Source organism: Panicum virgatum, chromosome 5K (genome assembly GCF_016808335.1).
Source record: "Panicum virgatum strain AP13 chromosome 5K, P.virgatum_v5, whole genome shotgun sequence".
Lineage (NCBI taxonomy): Eukaryota > Viridiplantae > Streptophyta > Magnoliopsida > Poales > Poaceae > Panicum > Panicum virgatum.
In genome coordinates, this window is record NC_053140.1 from 42,825,876 (window position 1) to 42,841,832 (window position 15,957).

At 42.2% G+C, this 15,957-nt stretch overlaps 2 protein-coding genes across 4 annotated transcripts; one reads left to right on the plus strand and one right to left on the minus strand.

Annotated features, from left to right (window-relative positions):
• Positions 1-303: 303 nt before the first annotated feature.
• LOC120710084 lies at positions 304-7,872 on the minus strand. 2 transcript variants are annotated; one of them, XM_039995733.1, is made up of 10 exons: positions 7,479-7,872; positions 5,538-5,581; positions 5,038-5,158; positions 4,873-4,951; positions 4,148-4,782; positions 3,307-3,586; positions 2,962-3,232; positions 2,272-2,409; positions 1,013-1,495; positions 304-858 (listed from the first exon to the last, which is right to left on the minus strand). In XM_039995733.1, the coding sequence occupies exons 1-10, from the start codon at positions 7,657-7,659 to the stop codon at positions 583-585; spliced, it is 2,508 nt and encodes an 835-aa protein (XP_039851667.1). In that variant the 5' UTR covers positions 7,660-7,872; the 3' UTR covers positions 304-582. The 2 variants fall into 2 exon arrangements, with proteins under 2 accessions (XP_039851667.1, XP_039851668.1); XM_039995734.1 differs by lacking the exon at positions 1,013-1,495.
• Positions 7,873-10,165: 2,293 nt separating this feature from the next.
• Positions 10,166-15,802, plus strand: LOC120710088 (carboxyl-terminal-processing peptidase 1, chloroplastic-like). 2 transcript variants are annotated; one of them, XM_039995741.1, is made up of 13 exons: positions 10,171-10,573; positions 10,766-10,885; positions 11,349-11,486; positions 12,211-12,315; positions 12,413-12,581; positions 13,150-13,226; positions 13,630-13,674; positions 14,075-14,158; positions 14,592-14,630; positions 14,711-14,773; positions 14,892-15,021; positions 15,106-15,193; positions 15,480-15,802. In XM_039995741.1, exons 1-12 carry the CDS (start codon positions 10,226-10,228, stop codon positions 15,159-15,161), a joined length of 1,374 nt encoding a protein of 457 aa, XP_039851675.1. In that variant the 5' UTR covers positions 10,171-10,225; the 3' UTR covers positions 15,162-15,193; positions 15,480-15,802. The 2 variants fall into 2 exon arrangements, with proteins under 2 accessions (XP_039851676.1, XP_039851675.1); XM_039995742.1 differs by lacking the exons at positions 15,106-15,193; positions 15,480-15,802 and having other exon boundaries at positions 10,166-10,573; positions 14,711-14,792.
• Positions 15,803-15,957: the final 155 nt, after the last annotated feature.

Below are 15,957 nucleotides of genomic sequence, written 5' to 3' on the forward strand. Positions count from 1 at the left end.
TCAACTTGGCCCTTAAATCTTTTAACTCAAAATTGTATAAAATTAAAGTCCAGCTCTTAGATTATCTAGACCAAATTTTAAGACTTTTACCACCCTACCCATGCGTGGGCAAATATCCAGCTATTGCTAATTTCCAATTTATTAGAATTTAGATGAAACTCCAATGCATAGAAGTCAATTTCCATGGAAACAGCCTGACTACCTGTTGAGTCACCGTGTATGAGTAGTCACTACTAAACCAATCCTGACTGCGAATTATGGGCATGCATGAATCATTCAAGATTAGCTGCAGGTGAGGAGACATAAGGGGACAAAAATGGCACATCACAATGTATGAAAAGCATCTGTTAGATGAGTAAAAACCACGGCAGCTGAAAATTAGTCTCGAAAACACATGCAACAACTGGCAAAAAAAGAAAAAAGAAAAAAAACACACTTCGACGCTGTTGGGTGGATCCTCCTCTGCTCAGCAGCGCTCAAGACAGCCGCTCAGATAGTCTGCTCACTTCACGGCGCCGCATGCCAAGGCTTGCAGATAACCTGGCAGTATAGAGAGGCTTCTCCCACGAGAGCACAGATTGTCTAGTAGCTGTGCTGCCAGAGCTGGTGCGATGGTTGGGACGGTGCCGCCTGGGAATTGTTCAGGCTTCCCTCAGTGGGGTTCTGGGGGTGCTCCTGTGGCAGACCGGCCTGCGACTGGTAGAAGCTCGGGTACCCAAGACCACCGTATTGAGAGGGTTGCTGTGCCTGGCGGAAGCCACCCTGCTGACTCTGTCCCTGGAAACCGTAAAAGTTGCCAGCTGGAACCGCTGCTCTAGAACCGGCAGCTCCATGAAGCCACATTGCTGAGTTATCACTCTGAAATGAAAAAATGCATCATTCAGAATGAATGAAACATCCAAATCGAAGAATAGAAACAGAATTGTTAAGTGCGAGAAGTTCCTGCAGTCAAACAAGGTTACACATCCAATCAAGGACACCGGAAGATCAATTGCATGCAGTATTTTATTACCTGCTGTAGCGCCGCATAATGATTGGGATCTTTGAATTGTGTGCCTAAACCTTCATCAAACCCCAAAGTTGTGGGCACGGAGGGGGCACCCTGATTTAGGCTAAAATTTCCAGGAATATTATTTGCATTTCCGAATCCTCCATAACCAGAGAGTGACGATGGCTGTGGTAGGCTCGAAGCAGGAGGGTTGCTCTTGTATTGTGGCATTGAATACTTCATTCCAGCTCCAGGCACAGAAGGAGCAGCAGACTGATGGAAAGGTCCATTACTGGAGTACGCTTGCTGGAAGGCTGCTGATGGTAGGAAGTAGTTCTGAGGCATATACGGATAGCCAACCAGACTGGCAAAGGGCCCAAGGGGTAGAGTTGGCTGAGAGTATGGATGTACAGGCAGTTGTTGCGGGAGAGGAAGCCCTGACGGGATGCTTGTACTGGGAACATGTTGCGTAGACTGAGTGTTGGGGAAGCCTCCTTGTTTCACGGTCTGGAGAAAGTTCAAGAAAAGTGAGAAGCGATAACAAGAGAGAAAATATTGAAGTGGCAGCACATCGACATCCAGTGGCGGAAGCAGCAGTGGGTCTAGGGGGGCTCCAGCCCCCCCTAGACCCAAAAACACCATGGAGCCCCCCCCCCCCCCCTCATTTTGGAGAAGAAAAGATGAGGAAGAAGAGAGGAAAGAAGAAATCAGCCCCCCCTTTAAGAATTTCTGGATTCGCCACTGTCGACATCAATACCACATTACCACACAGTGATAAAATGAGACTAGCCCATCAAGCTATCTCAAAAATACAAACTGATAGACTCTACATAAGCATGATTCATTCTATACACACTACAAACTTGCATTGAAGTTACTTTTTTTTTGGGTCATGTGATTCATCTATGCAAGTATGAATAGGTGACACGATTGAATGAATAGGTAAAAGTAATCAAATCATCAGAACTTGAACAGTACTCCATTGTAAAAGAGGGGTCACAAACCCACAACGGATCTTTACCAGAACTTGAATAGATACTACATTTTAAAAGTGGGGTCACAAACTCACAACAGATCTTTTTAACGAGTTCAGATCTTAACCGCTTCTTATCAATTGGACATTTGGAGCATACATAAAAAACAAAAAAAAAAGTTACAGAAACATGTCAAAAGCACACACCATATGTCAAAAACGGATAACAAACACAGAAATATCAAAATTTTAAATTACCTCTTGCAACAAAACGGATAACGAATACAGAAATGTCAAAATTTTAAATTACCTCTTGCATGGAGATTCCAGGCAAATTACTAGGTGCAACAAGTGGGTTATATTTTGTAGCTGACTGTGTTTGAAGCAACTGTGAAAAGTCGAAGTCCCGAAGAGGGGCAAGATTTGACCCCAACAAGTTATTGGGTTGCTGCAAAATGATATTAGAAGAACAAATATAAGGATTACAAAAGGAAAAAAGATAACAGCATGAAAATTGGACAAGAAAGAATAAAAGAATAAATGGCATCCCATTACAATCATCACTGTATGAAATATGATAAAGTCTTAATCCAACTTCATGTTGTAGCATTCAAATACACGCAGGGTAAAACAATTTTGACAAAGCAACATCAAATGGAGAATAAAACATAAACATCCTCTAACCATATAACATTAAGAAGGCAACCATGCATTTTGCCATACTAATATTATTCAATGCATTAAAATTTGAAATCAAACTATCTACATCCTTCAATTATTAAGACAACATAAAATTCAGAACTGGATGCTGGTGCATCTCATATAGGCTAAACAGCTTCATTCCTAGGTGCACTACAGGTTCTCAATAGCTTCATGCCTAACTGCCCTACAGGATCTGGGACTGGACAAGTGCTTGTGTGAAAAGATAAGCTTCTAGCTCTTTTATTTCAGAATTAGAACTGACAGTCAGCCTATCTCTGTGGTAAAAAGATAGATGTACCAGTAAGCTTGAAAAGGGGGAAAGATGTTGTGATTGAGTGTTTCCTTGTGTATCATCCATTGCACTTGGCTGTGTTGTGTTTGAATATGCATGACTTGATACCGATGGCAGGTTATATTGAAGACCAGGCACATCTAGGACACTCTGCCTCAGTACATCAGGCTCTGAAACTGATGGTCCATCAATAGTTTCCATGTTAGTTTCAATTCTGGTCTCAACATCCTCATCTGCTGGAGGATTTAGATCACCGTTGGCATAGTAGTCTTGATTCCTGTAAATAACAACCTCGTCAGAAGAGGGACACTTCATGCAACCAACTGAAAGGTTTTAGGAGAGAGTTTTTACCTATCTATTTGATTAACTGATGGGGATTCATCTGGAATAGGCACCTCCTCCTCCAAACTGCTTTTAGGTACCTTTGATGAAAGCAAGCCAGAAAAAGCACCAGATTCAAAACTACCAAAGCTCAAGTGCGCACAGTCCGCATTTGCTGCTTGTAGATGATCAGGTAGTATGACCGCAGGATTATCTTCAGTAGACTTAGTTGCAACTAAATCCTCATCCTGTAGGCTTAGATGCTGAAAGTTTGCCGCAGCTGATTCCGCATCAAGATTGGAAACCTCAGCTGCAAGAAAAAGAAGAAAAAAAAAGGAAGAAAAGAAGCATATTCAGAGGTCCGCTCTAGTCATCTAAAATTGTGAGCATCCTTCTAAACAATTATATTGCTGAAAATGGTGATCTTATTAAACTATCTATTTAAGGCTCAACACAAATCCTTCTACAAGTTCTAAATCTCAATTTCCCACCTTTCAGACCGTCAATACTAATGCAACAATCTTGGTCTTAGTCATGAGAAGGAATGCCGCTTCTAAATATTAAAAAAAAATTTGTGCTCGTTACATCTGACATTGTTGATGTGCTAAGTTAAAAACGACTCTTCAATGGCTGTGTTCTCATTGCTAGCATACATTGGCACTATGAGGTACTATAAGGGACAAGGAAAAAAATGCAAAATTACAAGATGTGCCATTTGGGTTTCTAATGCGAAGGTAAATTCCTTTCAACACTTGAATGATGGGCCTTGCAAAAATAATATAAATGTGTTGTGCGCTAGGGCAGACAGAAATAAAGAGCTCCTAAATTTCATTTCAGGAAAGAGATGTGTGTTGAGTTCGCAGATACAAACCTTCATTATCAACATATGAATGCACTTGAGCCTGGTATGTAGTTGAGTTCTGTAACAATCCATCACTGAATTGATTCTCCTCCTCTAGGATTTCCAAGTGCCTCTCAGAAGATATTGCTGGTTTAGTTGAGCTGCTCTCTTCTGTGTGAGAACTTTCTTGCAAGTAAGCGGCATCAGCAACAACCGCCGATGAGTCAAATGGTGTAACAGATACTGATGTGTCACCAGATGTCTCGATGCCTTTTGATTGAGTTCCCGATGGTGGCTCATCCTGTGGAAACCAATCATTCTGAAGCATTTGGTTGTTTTCAGCAGAAGCATGACTAAAATTCACATTCTGAGGAATAGGGTCTGGGAGAGCAGGAAATCCCTGGTCAAATGCTGTCGGTAGGGTTGTGCTTGCAGAATGTTTTGAGTTCTGGTTTACAGAGCTAGACAAAGATGGGGTTTGACCAGTATGTGATATGTCTGTTGTTGCCATCTTGCCAGAAGACCTTACTTGAGGTCTACCCATTTTCACAATATCCGCCATTGACATCTGACCTGGCACCCCACACCAAGCGTGCTGAAATCCAGATGATGATTGTGCTGCTCCAACTGATCCATTAGGAACCACATCTTTGTTTGCAGACAAACTACAAAATTGAAAAGCATGATTAGCTATCTGTAATACATATAAAACAACCAGATCTACCTGAAACCTCCAGTTCCTGAATATTTGTTACCTTGGAACTGTTTGCTTCTGAGTTGAATTGGATGCTGCCACAGCAGGCCCCAATATCGATGATCTTGAAGCCATATAATCTGGTTGTGTTGAAAATGAAAAACAAGAAACTGAGTGACCAAATTTAAAAGCTCATGAATACAAACTTTGGGAGAAAAAATCTTACCAGTGCCACTGGATCCAGACTGAACTGAACTGCTTCGTCCAGCACGGTCTGCACCACCTCTAGTGCCTCGACTGTTTGAGTTACTTGCTCCTCGAGATCTTGGTTCTGGCATTTCTTTAACCTATGAGAAAATTCAGTATACGCTAATGTAAGATATCAATACTAAAGCCAGAGGCAGTAATATATCAATAGAGTGAGTTTGCAAATGTAAGCTTTTAATACAGAAAGATCAATCACGAGTCAATAAACTAAATATCTCATATTTCGAATAGTTGTTATTGATTCTATATATCCAACGAGACAGAACAATATGTGCAAGAGAAGATTATATACAAGCTTTTACGAGCACAGTGAGAGACGAGCCTATTGATTCTTCTAAAAGAAAAAAAAACAAAAAGGGTACAAGTTTTCAAGTATACGAAATAAAAAGTTGGCTATCAGGTGAGCTCAAATTACCAAGAACATCAGTCTGATAGAAATAAAGCTCAAACTCAACTGACCTCCTTTTTCTTATCACGCTTGCTCTTTACCTCTTGAAAAGTATCTGGAGAAAGATCGGTAATATGTGAGAACCATATACAAAGGACAACTGGAAACATGAAATAACAACAAAACAATTTAACAGTGTCAACTGTCAACAAAACTGATGCATAATCTAGAAATACAAGACCAATGTCCCATTACTACATTAAACAGAAGAACAAGGTCATCCCATCTACAATGCCAGCATCCCATTATATGAATTGTGCCAGAACATTTTCGAAAGTTGTTTGTGTAATTCAAATATTAGTATTTGTTTAGATGAGGTTCTAGAATTCATTTTCCAACTTAGCGCATATGTTGGGATTGGTCACGATCAGAGGAATAAGTGTTTAAAAAATTATGGTAGCTACTAATCTTTTGCAATAAAAATGGCACACCTTCCCCAGTAGATAAATCAGACCCTCATGAAAATAATGTGAGTATCAATCAAAAGTAAAAGGTGGAGCAACATATAAAGGTTCGAGTAAGCAGTTACTCAAACGTTCAATAAGATAATATTCCAGCTTCCACTCAATGACTCAATATTTTCGTCCATTCTCATAAGCTCGAGAAATTATAGAATCAAGTTGGATCTGACATCAAAAGTGACAACGCATGTTAATATAGATCATTTGTTCCATCAGCCTCAAAAAGAATGTGACATGAATGTCAAACCATAACCATTACTTTGACCTTTTAGTACCAAACACAGTAACAAAAGACCAAATCTCTGAAGCAACTGAGGCACTTACATAATTTTCATAATTATGGTTCTGCCTGACAAGGTTACACTCATGTATAAAGGCAAAGTGATATCTGATACGGTGATACCATACTTATGGCATGTTGAAGCACAAGTAGAACCCAAGAATACCCGTGATCATCATCATTCAAAAGCAAACAGAGTCTACACTGCACCAGCTCGTCTAATTTCTGCCGGAGATGAAAGAAATCAGACTGTACAGTTGAAACAGCAAAGACCCAAGATTAAAGTCGACCCTATCTTTCATAATCCAAGTTTCGAGAAAACTGATTTTTGTCATCCTAACTTTATCCAACCCTAAGTCCTAAGCCAACAGAAGCTTTAGATTGTTAGTGACCTATAAATCGATAAAACTTAAAACCCAAACAAAAGTGGTCTTGCATCCTCTGCATTCAGTGGACAGCTATGCCTTTATTTGCCTTCGTACCAACTGAGCTCACACCTGTTTGCATCCCCTAAAGGTTTGCATGTCATTCATTCTTCTGTCAATCTAATCCATTTCGTAGCACCAAAATACAGAGATAAAAAAAATAAACATATCCATTTTTCCTTAGCAAACAACTGACAGATCCATATCTACTGCACCTCTGAAACTAAAAGGGGACCGGGCAATAACAGGATGGAATTGTTTCGCTTCGTTCCAATTCGTGCATAAACGCCATGTGCTCCTCCTTACAAATCCAGAAGCTTAACGCTAGCACAGCAAAGGGATAACTCTATTTCCAACAGTTCTCGCGACCTAGAAATCAGAAAATAAGCACTTGGAACAGCACCAAACTTCCACGCAGCAAACAAATCCAAAAGCTCCAAACCCAAAGGCATAAATTGGAAAATTACGGAACCGAATAACAAATCCACGCAGAACCAATCCAAAGCCAAACGAAACGAAAACTCTAGCATGTCCTGCCAGAGTGCCACTAGCGTACAGCACATTCACCGCCGAACTCCAGCAGAGCAGTAACAAATCACGGCAAATCCCCAAAGCGTGACCAAAAAAAAAAAGAGGCACGATTCCTAATAAGTCATATCCCAACACTCCCCAGCCCTCAGTTATCCAATCCAATCCCGCAAGCAGACACCCCCCGGTAAAGCAGTACAGACTGAACAAAGCCGCACGAAACATCGAGGAAAAGGGGGGAGCGGTGAGAGATGGGACCTTGGGACAGGAGGCGGCTGACCGCCTCGTCGGGGTCCATGCCGCACTCCCGCAGCGCCGCGTAGATCTCCGCGTCGGGGCGGTTCACGATCTCCTTGAGCCCCTGCACCAGCTTCCTCGCGGACGCCGGCACCGGCCCCGCCGCCCCCCTCGCTCCCCCTCCGCCGCCGCCGTCGCTCATCCTCGCCGGGAACTCCCGCCCCGCCTCCGCCGCCGCCAAACTGGCTCCCGCGAGGCGGCGAATCGCTGGCCCGGGAGGGGGCGAGTGGTGGCGCGGCGGCGTCGCCTCCCCGCTTCGGCTCGGGCCTGCCTCGGGCTGCTTCCGCGTCCGCTTCTGCGCCTGCTGCTCCCACCCACGCAACGCGAACGGCGGCCAAATTCCAAAACCCTCCCTGCCTCGCCCTCGCCCACCTTTATATACCTCGATGCGCTGCTGCCGGGGAGAAAAGCGGATTAAAAAAATATAATTTCCAGCTTTTGTCCGCGCTTAACCTGATAACCTCTCTCGCCCCTCCTCCCCTCCTCTCTATCCACCCCGTGCACACTTGTCGCGGGGGCGTCGATCCCCTCAGCTCGCACGTCAACACGTCACGCTGACTTCGTGGGCCCACATTCCCTCGGGCCCATACGTGGTCGCCGCGCTTCGGTGGGTGCGTCGGCGTCCCGTAGGTGTCACATGCACGGGATTCCCTGCCCTGGAGTGGTGAACCCCTCGCAAACAGGGACGGGAAAAGCCTCCGCCCCGAGGCTGCCATGTGGGGCTATTATCCCCCTGGCCCCACGTGTCATCCATTCCCCTGACCGGCGTGGCAATCCTCGAACGGGCCCGAGTGCCCGACGTGGGGGGGCACCTCGTCAATGACCTTCAGGGATGAGATGTGTGTGACGCGTTGGAAGTCAGTGGGATTCTTTGCCTCTTTTTCGTTTGGTTTCGTGGGTTTTCACCGGAAAAGGATTTTAGGCTGGGCAGTGAGTGTGGATCTGCACGCCCCCGTAGTGGCAAGTTCGCCTGGTGTTTCCGGATTTGGGCGCTTTCAAGTTTCGATCTCATTTGTTTTTCGGCTTAGGGGTTGTTTGATTTTAGAGGCTAAATTTTAGTATATATCATGTCAAAGAGAATTTTAGTATTTAGAAGTATTAAATAAAAGTTAATTAAAAAACTAACTGTAGAATCCTAGAGCTAAACTGCGAGACGAATCTAATGAGATATATTAATTCATGATTAGCGGATGGTTACTGTAGTATCACTGTAGCAAATTATAAATTAATTAGGCTCATTAGATTCGTCTCGCAAATTAGCACTCAGCTGACAAAAAAAAATTATAAACAGATTTTATTTGATACTCTAAAATAATAAAATTCTTTTTGATGTGACAAGGACTTAAAAAAGTCCCAGGAAACAAGCAATACCTTATGTTTTGGGTGTTTTCGCTCTCATCATGTTAATTTTCTACTAGGAGTATGTTTTTTGGGTGTATGTTCTTGTGAAGAGGCGAGCACTTGATTTTGAATTTGCCTTTTGCTAATTTTTCATCCATCCAACATGGAACCATCACTTCACTTTTATGAACTTAGTAGTTGAACTTTTACCCAAAGTGGTACCGTACAAGGTATAAATATCCTTTTACCTAGCATGGTTGTTGTATCATTAGAATAAGTTATACAGTACTAATTTACTAACGACCAAGATGATTAGGTGAATTAGAACAAAAATTCTTTCAACGCCTTTTCCAATAATGCACCTACAATGACTAGGTTTGTATTGTCTAGTCTATGGTTTAGTATCGTAGCAACTGAACATTAAAATAAGTTATAGACATATGGACACAAGGCTAAATTTCAATTGTTTTAAACAAAATGCCTTTTCATACAAGAAAACCACTTTCTAAACAAATAAGAAAAAAGTGAGTAACTAGGACGCTAAATGTAAGCGTTGTGATAGTTGTTTGCCCAACTATATATTGTTTCCAATGTTCTGAAGGGGTTGATTTCTTATTATGAAGGAAATTGGGGTTGTGATATATGCGAGTAATATATGAACATAAAAAGTTGGAATTACTCTTCTCAACAATACGGTGAACCTATTTTCATAACAAAAGGAATGGACAATCTGAGTGTATAAAAACATGTAATTAAAGTGACAATTTCAAACCCTTCTTGCATGGTGCGTCTTAAGTTTATGTTATTTTTTTAAAAAAAACAGAGGCACACGATTTGTAAGCTAAATATCTTCTAAACATTTTTCTGTCAAGCAAATATGTACTGTTAGCAAAATTGTTACATACAACAGATCCAGAACAATTCGTTTGTTCATGCAAGAAATCAATCAAGATACAAATCATTCTTTCGAGGAAAAGATACAAATGAAATTAAAATGGTCCCAAATGTGAAACCGCCCCTCTCATCAAAACCGTGATTGTGCCTGCGGCAAACAAAGAAAACGAAACAACGAATACGGTCATGTAGATGCACACAAAACTCGACGGCTCACAAGTTGAATCGGCCGTTTGCATACTGATGAAAAAGTGGGAGGGGAAGAATAAAGCGTAAATAATTCTTGTGGAAAAGAAAAGGGCAAAAGAGCAAGCCCAAAATTCCCCTTCCACTACCGACTGGCGCTCTCGGCTCTCACCTCTCAGGATTCCCAACCCCTCTAGCCATCATCATCCACTGCAACTGCAAACCCCCACCACTAATAATAACCGGAGGCTTTACTCCCTCGCCTGCAGCTCCAGAGCCGCCCCGCCATGCGGCCACTCTCCTCCGCGCCGCCGGCGCCGCACGCGCGAGCGAGCCCCGGGCCCGGCCGCGGGCCCAGGCCCAGGCCGCCGCCGTGCGCGCTGCCGTTTCCAGACGCCCTCCGCGCGGCGGCGGCGGCGGCCGCCGTCTCCCTCTCGCTCCTCACCGGCGACGCCGTGGGCGCGGTTGCGGCGCAGCCCGTCGAGGTGTGCCGGGACGGGGCCGCGGCGGTGGCGGAGGAGGTGAGGGGCGAGGCGGTGACGAACGAGCAGCTCGTGGAGGAGGCGTGGGAGGTGGTCAACGAGAGCTTCCTCCCCGACGCCGGGAGCCGCCCGTGGTCGCCGGAGATGTGGATGGTGAGTTTGTCTTGCGGCAATGTGATCACGAGTGGGGTGTATCAAGTGGCTTAGCAGCTGCGTAGCTTCAAGTCTCTACGGACACTGAAGTCAGAAGGCTCATTTTACCTGTTAATTACTATAGCAGTTAGCTGTTAGCACTTGGCACACTGTCTTCACCTTAGTCTGATAGTTGATTCTGACCCACTGCAGCAAAGGAAGCAGGATATTCTCCAAGGCACAATTAAATCCCGTGCTAGAGCCCATGATATCATTCAGAAAATGCTAGCGAGCCTCGGTGATCCGTATACAAGGTTTCTATCTCCATCAGAAGTAAGTTTGGAGTGCTGTTGGTTATACGGGCTCGACATTTTTTTTGTTCAACGTACTGAGCTGATTCCATTTCCTTCTTTCTCAAAATCAGTTATAGGTGCTGAAACTAATATAAATAATCTTTTGAAAAGGAAAATTGGCAATTGGGTATAGCATATAAATAGTTGAGATTTTTTTTTTGGATTGGGAAAGCTGCTGCGTTGTAATTTGTAGCAGTATATGTGTGGAGATGGTTGCTGAACCCTCTGGAGTACTGTTAGTCTCTCTTCCAACAATGTAGCTATCTTGCTATGCCATATTCCTTATTTATTTGCTTTCACAGTGAAGTCATATGACAAAGTTAAGTCTTGATGCCTTTTGTTTCACTGAATCTACTTATCTTGGATATTTGTGGTGAATACATGTTCTGATTGTAATTGCAGTTCTGATGTTATTTTGCATATGTTTAATCAATCTGCTGAAGTTCTCAAAGATGTCAAAATATGACATGACCGGGATTGGATTAAACTTGAGGGAAATTCCTGATGGGAATGGCTCCTTCAAGTTGATGGTATTAGGGCTGCTATTAGATGGGCCTGCTTACTCTGCTGGTGTTAGACAGGTATCAAATATACGTGTAAACCTCTTAACCTACTGTATGTCTGTCCTGTACATGCTGATGAGAAAATTGCTTTCACCAGTATTCATATAGAACTAGTAAAGTTTGTTTGTTCTGCAATTGTGCTAATGAACCTTGATGTAATACGTTGACGTAGTGAACCACTCAAACTTCATAATGACTGTAAATAAAACTGCACATTCCGTTTATCAACATAATTGGATATGAGCAACATTCCACTACAGTCTAAAATGAGATGCCCAACTGATCAAAGAAGGTTACACATGCCTGCCTCTGCATTATATGAAAAAAGAGGTTAGCGATGAAGCTAGAAAGGAGGAATCTCTATCTGTATGGTAGTCTTAAGGAGTTGAATGAGCTCTGAATATTTTCAGCTCATGATGTTTTTGTTCGTTGCTAAAATTACAACTGGCACAACTTAGAAGCTTTGGGACAGTTTTGTTTCTGCTGTTCTCAGTCTATAGTTTAAACCTGCACTTTTTTAGTAGGTTGTTATTGATAATATTATTATCACAGGGTACTCTTGTTTGGTACGCTTGTGTTTTGTTTGGACTGCCCTGTAATATAGTAGGGTATCAAATCCTTGGATGTATCTACTTTTCCGATCATTGTGGCTATGCGTGTATCAGTTGACTAATACACTTCTTACGTTTGGATAAGGTGCACAAGTTAACTAATCCATTTAAGTTCTTTTATCTAATATCAGGGTGATGAGCTTTTATCAGTCAATGGCATTGATGTAAGGGGTAAATCTGCATTTGATACTTCATCCATGCTGCAAGGTCCAAAGGAGACATTTGTTACTATTAAAGTAATGGACAGTCTAAATAAATATCTGTACCTGGGTTATGTCCGATCTCTTTGTACCCATTATCTCACTATTGTAGTCTTTCTTATGTCATCTCTAGGTGAAGCATGGTGATTGTGGTCCTGTTGAGTCACTGAAGGTGCAGAGACAACTGGTTGCTCGAACTCCAGTTTTCTATCATTTGGAGAAAAAAGAGAACGATGATTCATCTGTTGGATATATTCGCATTAAAGAGTTCAATGCAGTGGCCAAGAAAGATTTGGTTAGTGGTGTGTTGCTGGTTTGTTAACCTTATCATCTGTCATTTTTTTTTCCTGCATATTCTGGATGCAATAGTTTCTGTCATCGATCTGTTTCTGATTTCTATATAGTCTAATTCTTATGTCTAAACTATGAACCTAGCTGCTTGCATGTCGTTGGCTCCCCTCTCCTAAGACAAAGCCAAGGGGACATCTGTTGTTGTGGTCAATCTTTTAAATATCTAAACTGATACATGTATATCTAAACATATACCTCTCATCCTGATTCAGTTCTGTGAGCATCCAGAAAACTTCAAATATTGCTTCCTCTTTTACAATTTGAATATGCATCAAGGATGTTATTTCTCTTTGTTATCTCGGTTGTAAACAGTGTTTTAAAGGCGGTAAGGCGAGGCGAGGCGAGCTGGGTACGCCTGGACGCCTAGGTGACAAGGCGCCACTGTAACCCAAGGCGAGCTGGGTGCGCCTGGACGCCTAGGCGACGCCTTTAAAACACTGGTTGTAAATATCCTTTTTTTATGACAACAGTTGGGGCATGGCATGCTATGTCCATTTAACTTATGTTGTCTCTTTGCAGCGCTAAAACATCTACAGAATTCAGGTGCCACCTATTTCGTTCTGGATTTGAGGGACAACCTTGGTGGGCTAGTTCAAGTATGCCATCCGCCCACCCCATTTCTTCCCAAGCATATATCATTCTATGCCTGTTTTTTTATCTCCTAGACTTGCATGACATTCGTGAGAGGTAATATTTCTTTCTTCTATGGTAAAGAGCTTAGCCTAGTCAAAGATATGGGTGTACACCTCTACCATCCAGATTCGAGTCTCTTCGACTCGAATTCATGTGTCTATTTCTTCTTATTTACAATTCCACCTAGTTCCTCCTAGGTTCATCGGGCTTATTGTCTCAATATGTTCATGGATCACAAGCTTCTCAAAGCAATTTGATGTTTTATGCTTATGAATTATGAAAGAAACTAGCAAGACTTAATTTGTTTGCATATGGCTATGAGCTTATGGCATGATGTTTACGTAGCTTTTATTTTACTTTTTGAAGGCTGGAATAGAGACTGCAAAGCTCTTTCTCAATAAAGGAGACACGGTAAGGATGCGGTATTGCTACTTCAGTTGTTTTTCTGTAACCATTGTTAAAATTTGTGCATTTCTTTTTCTTTTGTTTCACTTTTGATCCCAAATGGTGAGGTTACCTATTGTTCCATGAAAACTACTCTCCAATGCCTATAGAAAGAATCCGTCAAAACAACAGTACATTTTTCTCAAATTTCTTAAATTCCATGAATTTTCAAATATTCATCTAAGTTAAACCTTAGCTTCATGAACAATTAGTCAGTTTCTCCAAATTTCAGTGCAATAACAGTGCAAAGATGCTTATTAGTAAATTTGTTCTTTAGTGATTTGATTGCTTAAAACATTGCTAATTTGTCATGCATATTATGAACTGATTTTTTGAGGCAAACGATTCATGCCCCTATGTTCTTCAGGTCATTTATACTGCTGGCCGGGATCATCAAGTCCAGAACACAATTGTTGCTGAAAGTGGACCTATGATTTCTACTCCCCTTATGGTATGTTTATGATAGGATGATAGAATAGGACTTCAAGCAGTAATAATGCTAAGCAATAGAAAACAAATGCTAGTTTTACACTGTTGTGTTAAAATGTTCAACAGAAAAGTGTGAAGAGCCACATGAAAATTGTTAAGTCCATTGATGCAGTTTGGACATTTAACTTATTCAACTTGAGATTGAGAGAAACGTCAACGTTTAGAGCATTTGTTCGTGTCCATGGACCATGGTTGTTCTGATCTTACACTTTTTGATTGGTTTTTCCTAGAGATGATACTATTCAGATTATCTGTTATAGCAACCTCAAGTTAAAAAAAATACATCATATAATTTTTTTTTGAACCATGCCATATTTTAATTGTCTACTATATAATCAGATTATCAATAGACTTCCGATTATATTTCTCATATATTTACCTACATCTTGTGACAGTTACTGGTGAATGATAGGACAGCAAGTGCCAGTGAAATAGTAAGTACACATTTTCTCCCACTGATAGTAATTGAATGGTGAACAGTCAAAGCTCATCAAGGTACCAAACAATTTTCTAGGTTGCTTCAGCACTTCATGACAATTGCAAAGCTGTTCTTGTTGGCGAAAAGACTTTTGGCAAGGTTTGAACCACCCAAATGGGGGAGAGGGGGATACTATAATGCTGCTTTTTTTCTGGGATCAACATGATTATGCTATGCCCCTTTTTTGTATGGTAATTCAATATCTGGGGTGTTGCAGGGCTTAATCCAATCTGTTTTTGAACTTCATGACGGTTCTGGTATTGTCGTCACGATTGGCAAGTATGTTACACCAAACCACAAGGACATCAATGGAAATGGAATAGAACCGGATTACAATCGTCTTCCTGGTAGTATTTGAGATCACCGATTTCTTTTGTGACAATTAAAGCATGCAATGTAGTTCTCGGTAGCTGATTTTCTTTTTGTGACAGATTTCAATGAAGCGAGAGATTACCTTTCACGTTGCCGATTTAAAAAATTAAGCTGAGTGAAGCATTTTATTTTGAAGGTTCTCAGAAGGTAAGAAAGCTTTATTTTGCTGCTGCATGCTTGGTTCTTAGGGTTGTGCATAGAAGTTTAGATTTAGACAATGAACTCTCAAAAAAAGAAAAACAAGAGTTGCACGGAGTGGTTGTTCATGGAGCAACTGCTCACACTGTCAAGGGTGCCTTTGCAGAAATGGTGGCATCACATGGTTTTGCACTGACTGCACCTTGGTGTCTTCATACGCATGCTTGTTGCTTGGATTTTACCCTAATTGCCACAATACTTTCGTAATTCTTTTTGGAATGCCTCTCTTTTGCAGGGTCAGCTGGCCCAACACGGTGGAATGATGGGACAGAAATGCTGCTCGACCTGATTGTACAACGGTCTCTCCTTGGCGCGCTGATACCATAAGCTAGCTGCGTATTCATGCGTCAGAGCAACACGCCCTTCAATTTGCTGGTGCCACAGCGCCGTGCAGAAGTGGAGAACGCAAATGCCTCCTCATCTAACGATGCACCCGCATTATGGGCCGCTTTGTCTTCCATCGAGCAGGGGTTAATTAAACCAGCACCACCTGTGAATAGCTAATCATCTGTACGCGACGGTTAACCCTGATGGTCAAATTTGCATCTGACTTGCTGATGTGGTCGCTTGTCGGCCATCATGCGCTGTGGCCCTTGGGCCTTGGCCCCCATCGCACAACCTGTAAACGAGTCCCGTGCCCGTTGACCTGGAGAACTTGGTCGGTGGCGAAGAGCCCGTGCACGGCGCGCGGGTACGCCAGAGAGCCTAGCGCG

Excerpts from the sequence above, each read along its gene's own strand:
- LOC120710084 (XM_039995733.1), bottom strand. The coding sequence starts at position 7,659 with ATGAGCGACGGCGGCGGCGGAGGGGGAGCGAGGGGGGCGGCGGGGCCG. Across the intron at positions 4,783-4,872 it reads CAGAAGCAAACAGTTCCAAG|TTTGTCTGCAAACAAAGATG; the intron begins GTAACAAATATT and ends TCAATTTTGTAG. Across the intron at positions 3,587-4,147 it reads TTCATATGTTGATAATGAAG|CTGAGGTTTCCAATCTTGAT; the intron begins GTTTGTATCTGC and ends TTTTTCTTGCAG.
- LOC120710088 (XM_039995741.1), top strand. The coding sequence starts at position 10,226 with ATGCGGCCACTCTCCTCCGCGCCGCCGGCGCCGCACGCGCGAGCGAGC. Across the intron at positions 10,886-11,348 it reads GGTTTCTATCTCCATCAGAA|TTCTCAAAGATGTCAAAATA; the intron begins GTAAGTTTGGAG and ends AATCTGCTGAAG. Across the intron at positions 14,774-14,891 it reads GCGAAAAGACTTTTGGCAAG|GGCTTAATCCAATCTGTTTT; the intron begins GTTTGAACCACC and ends GGGGTGTTGCAG.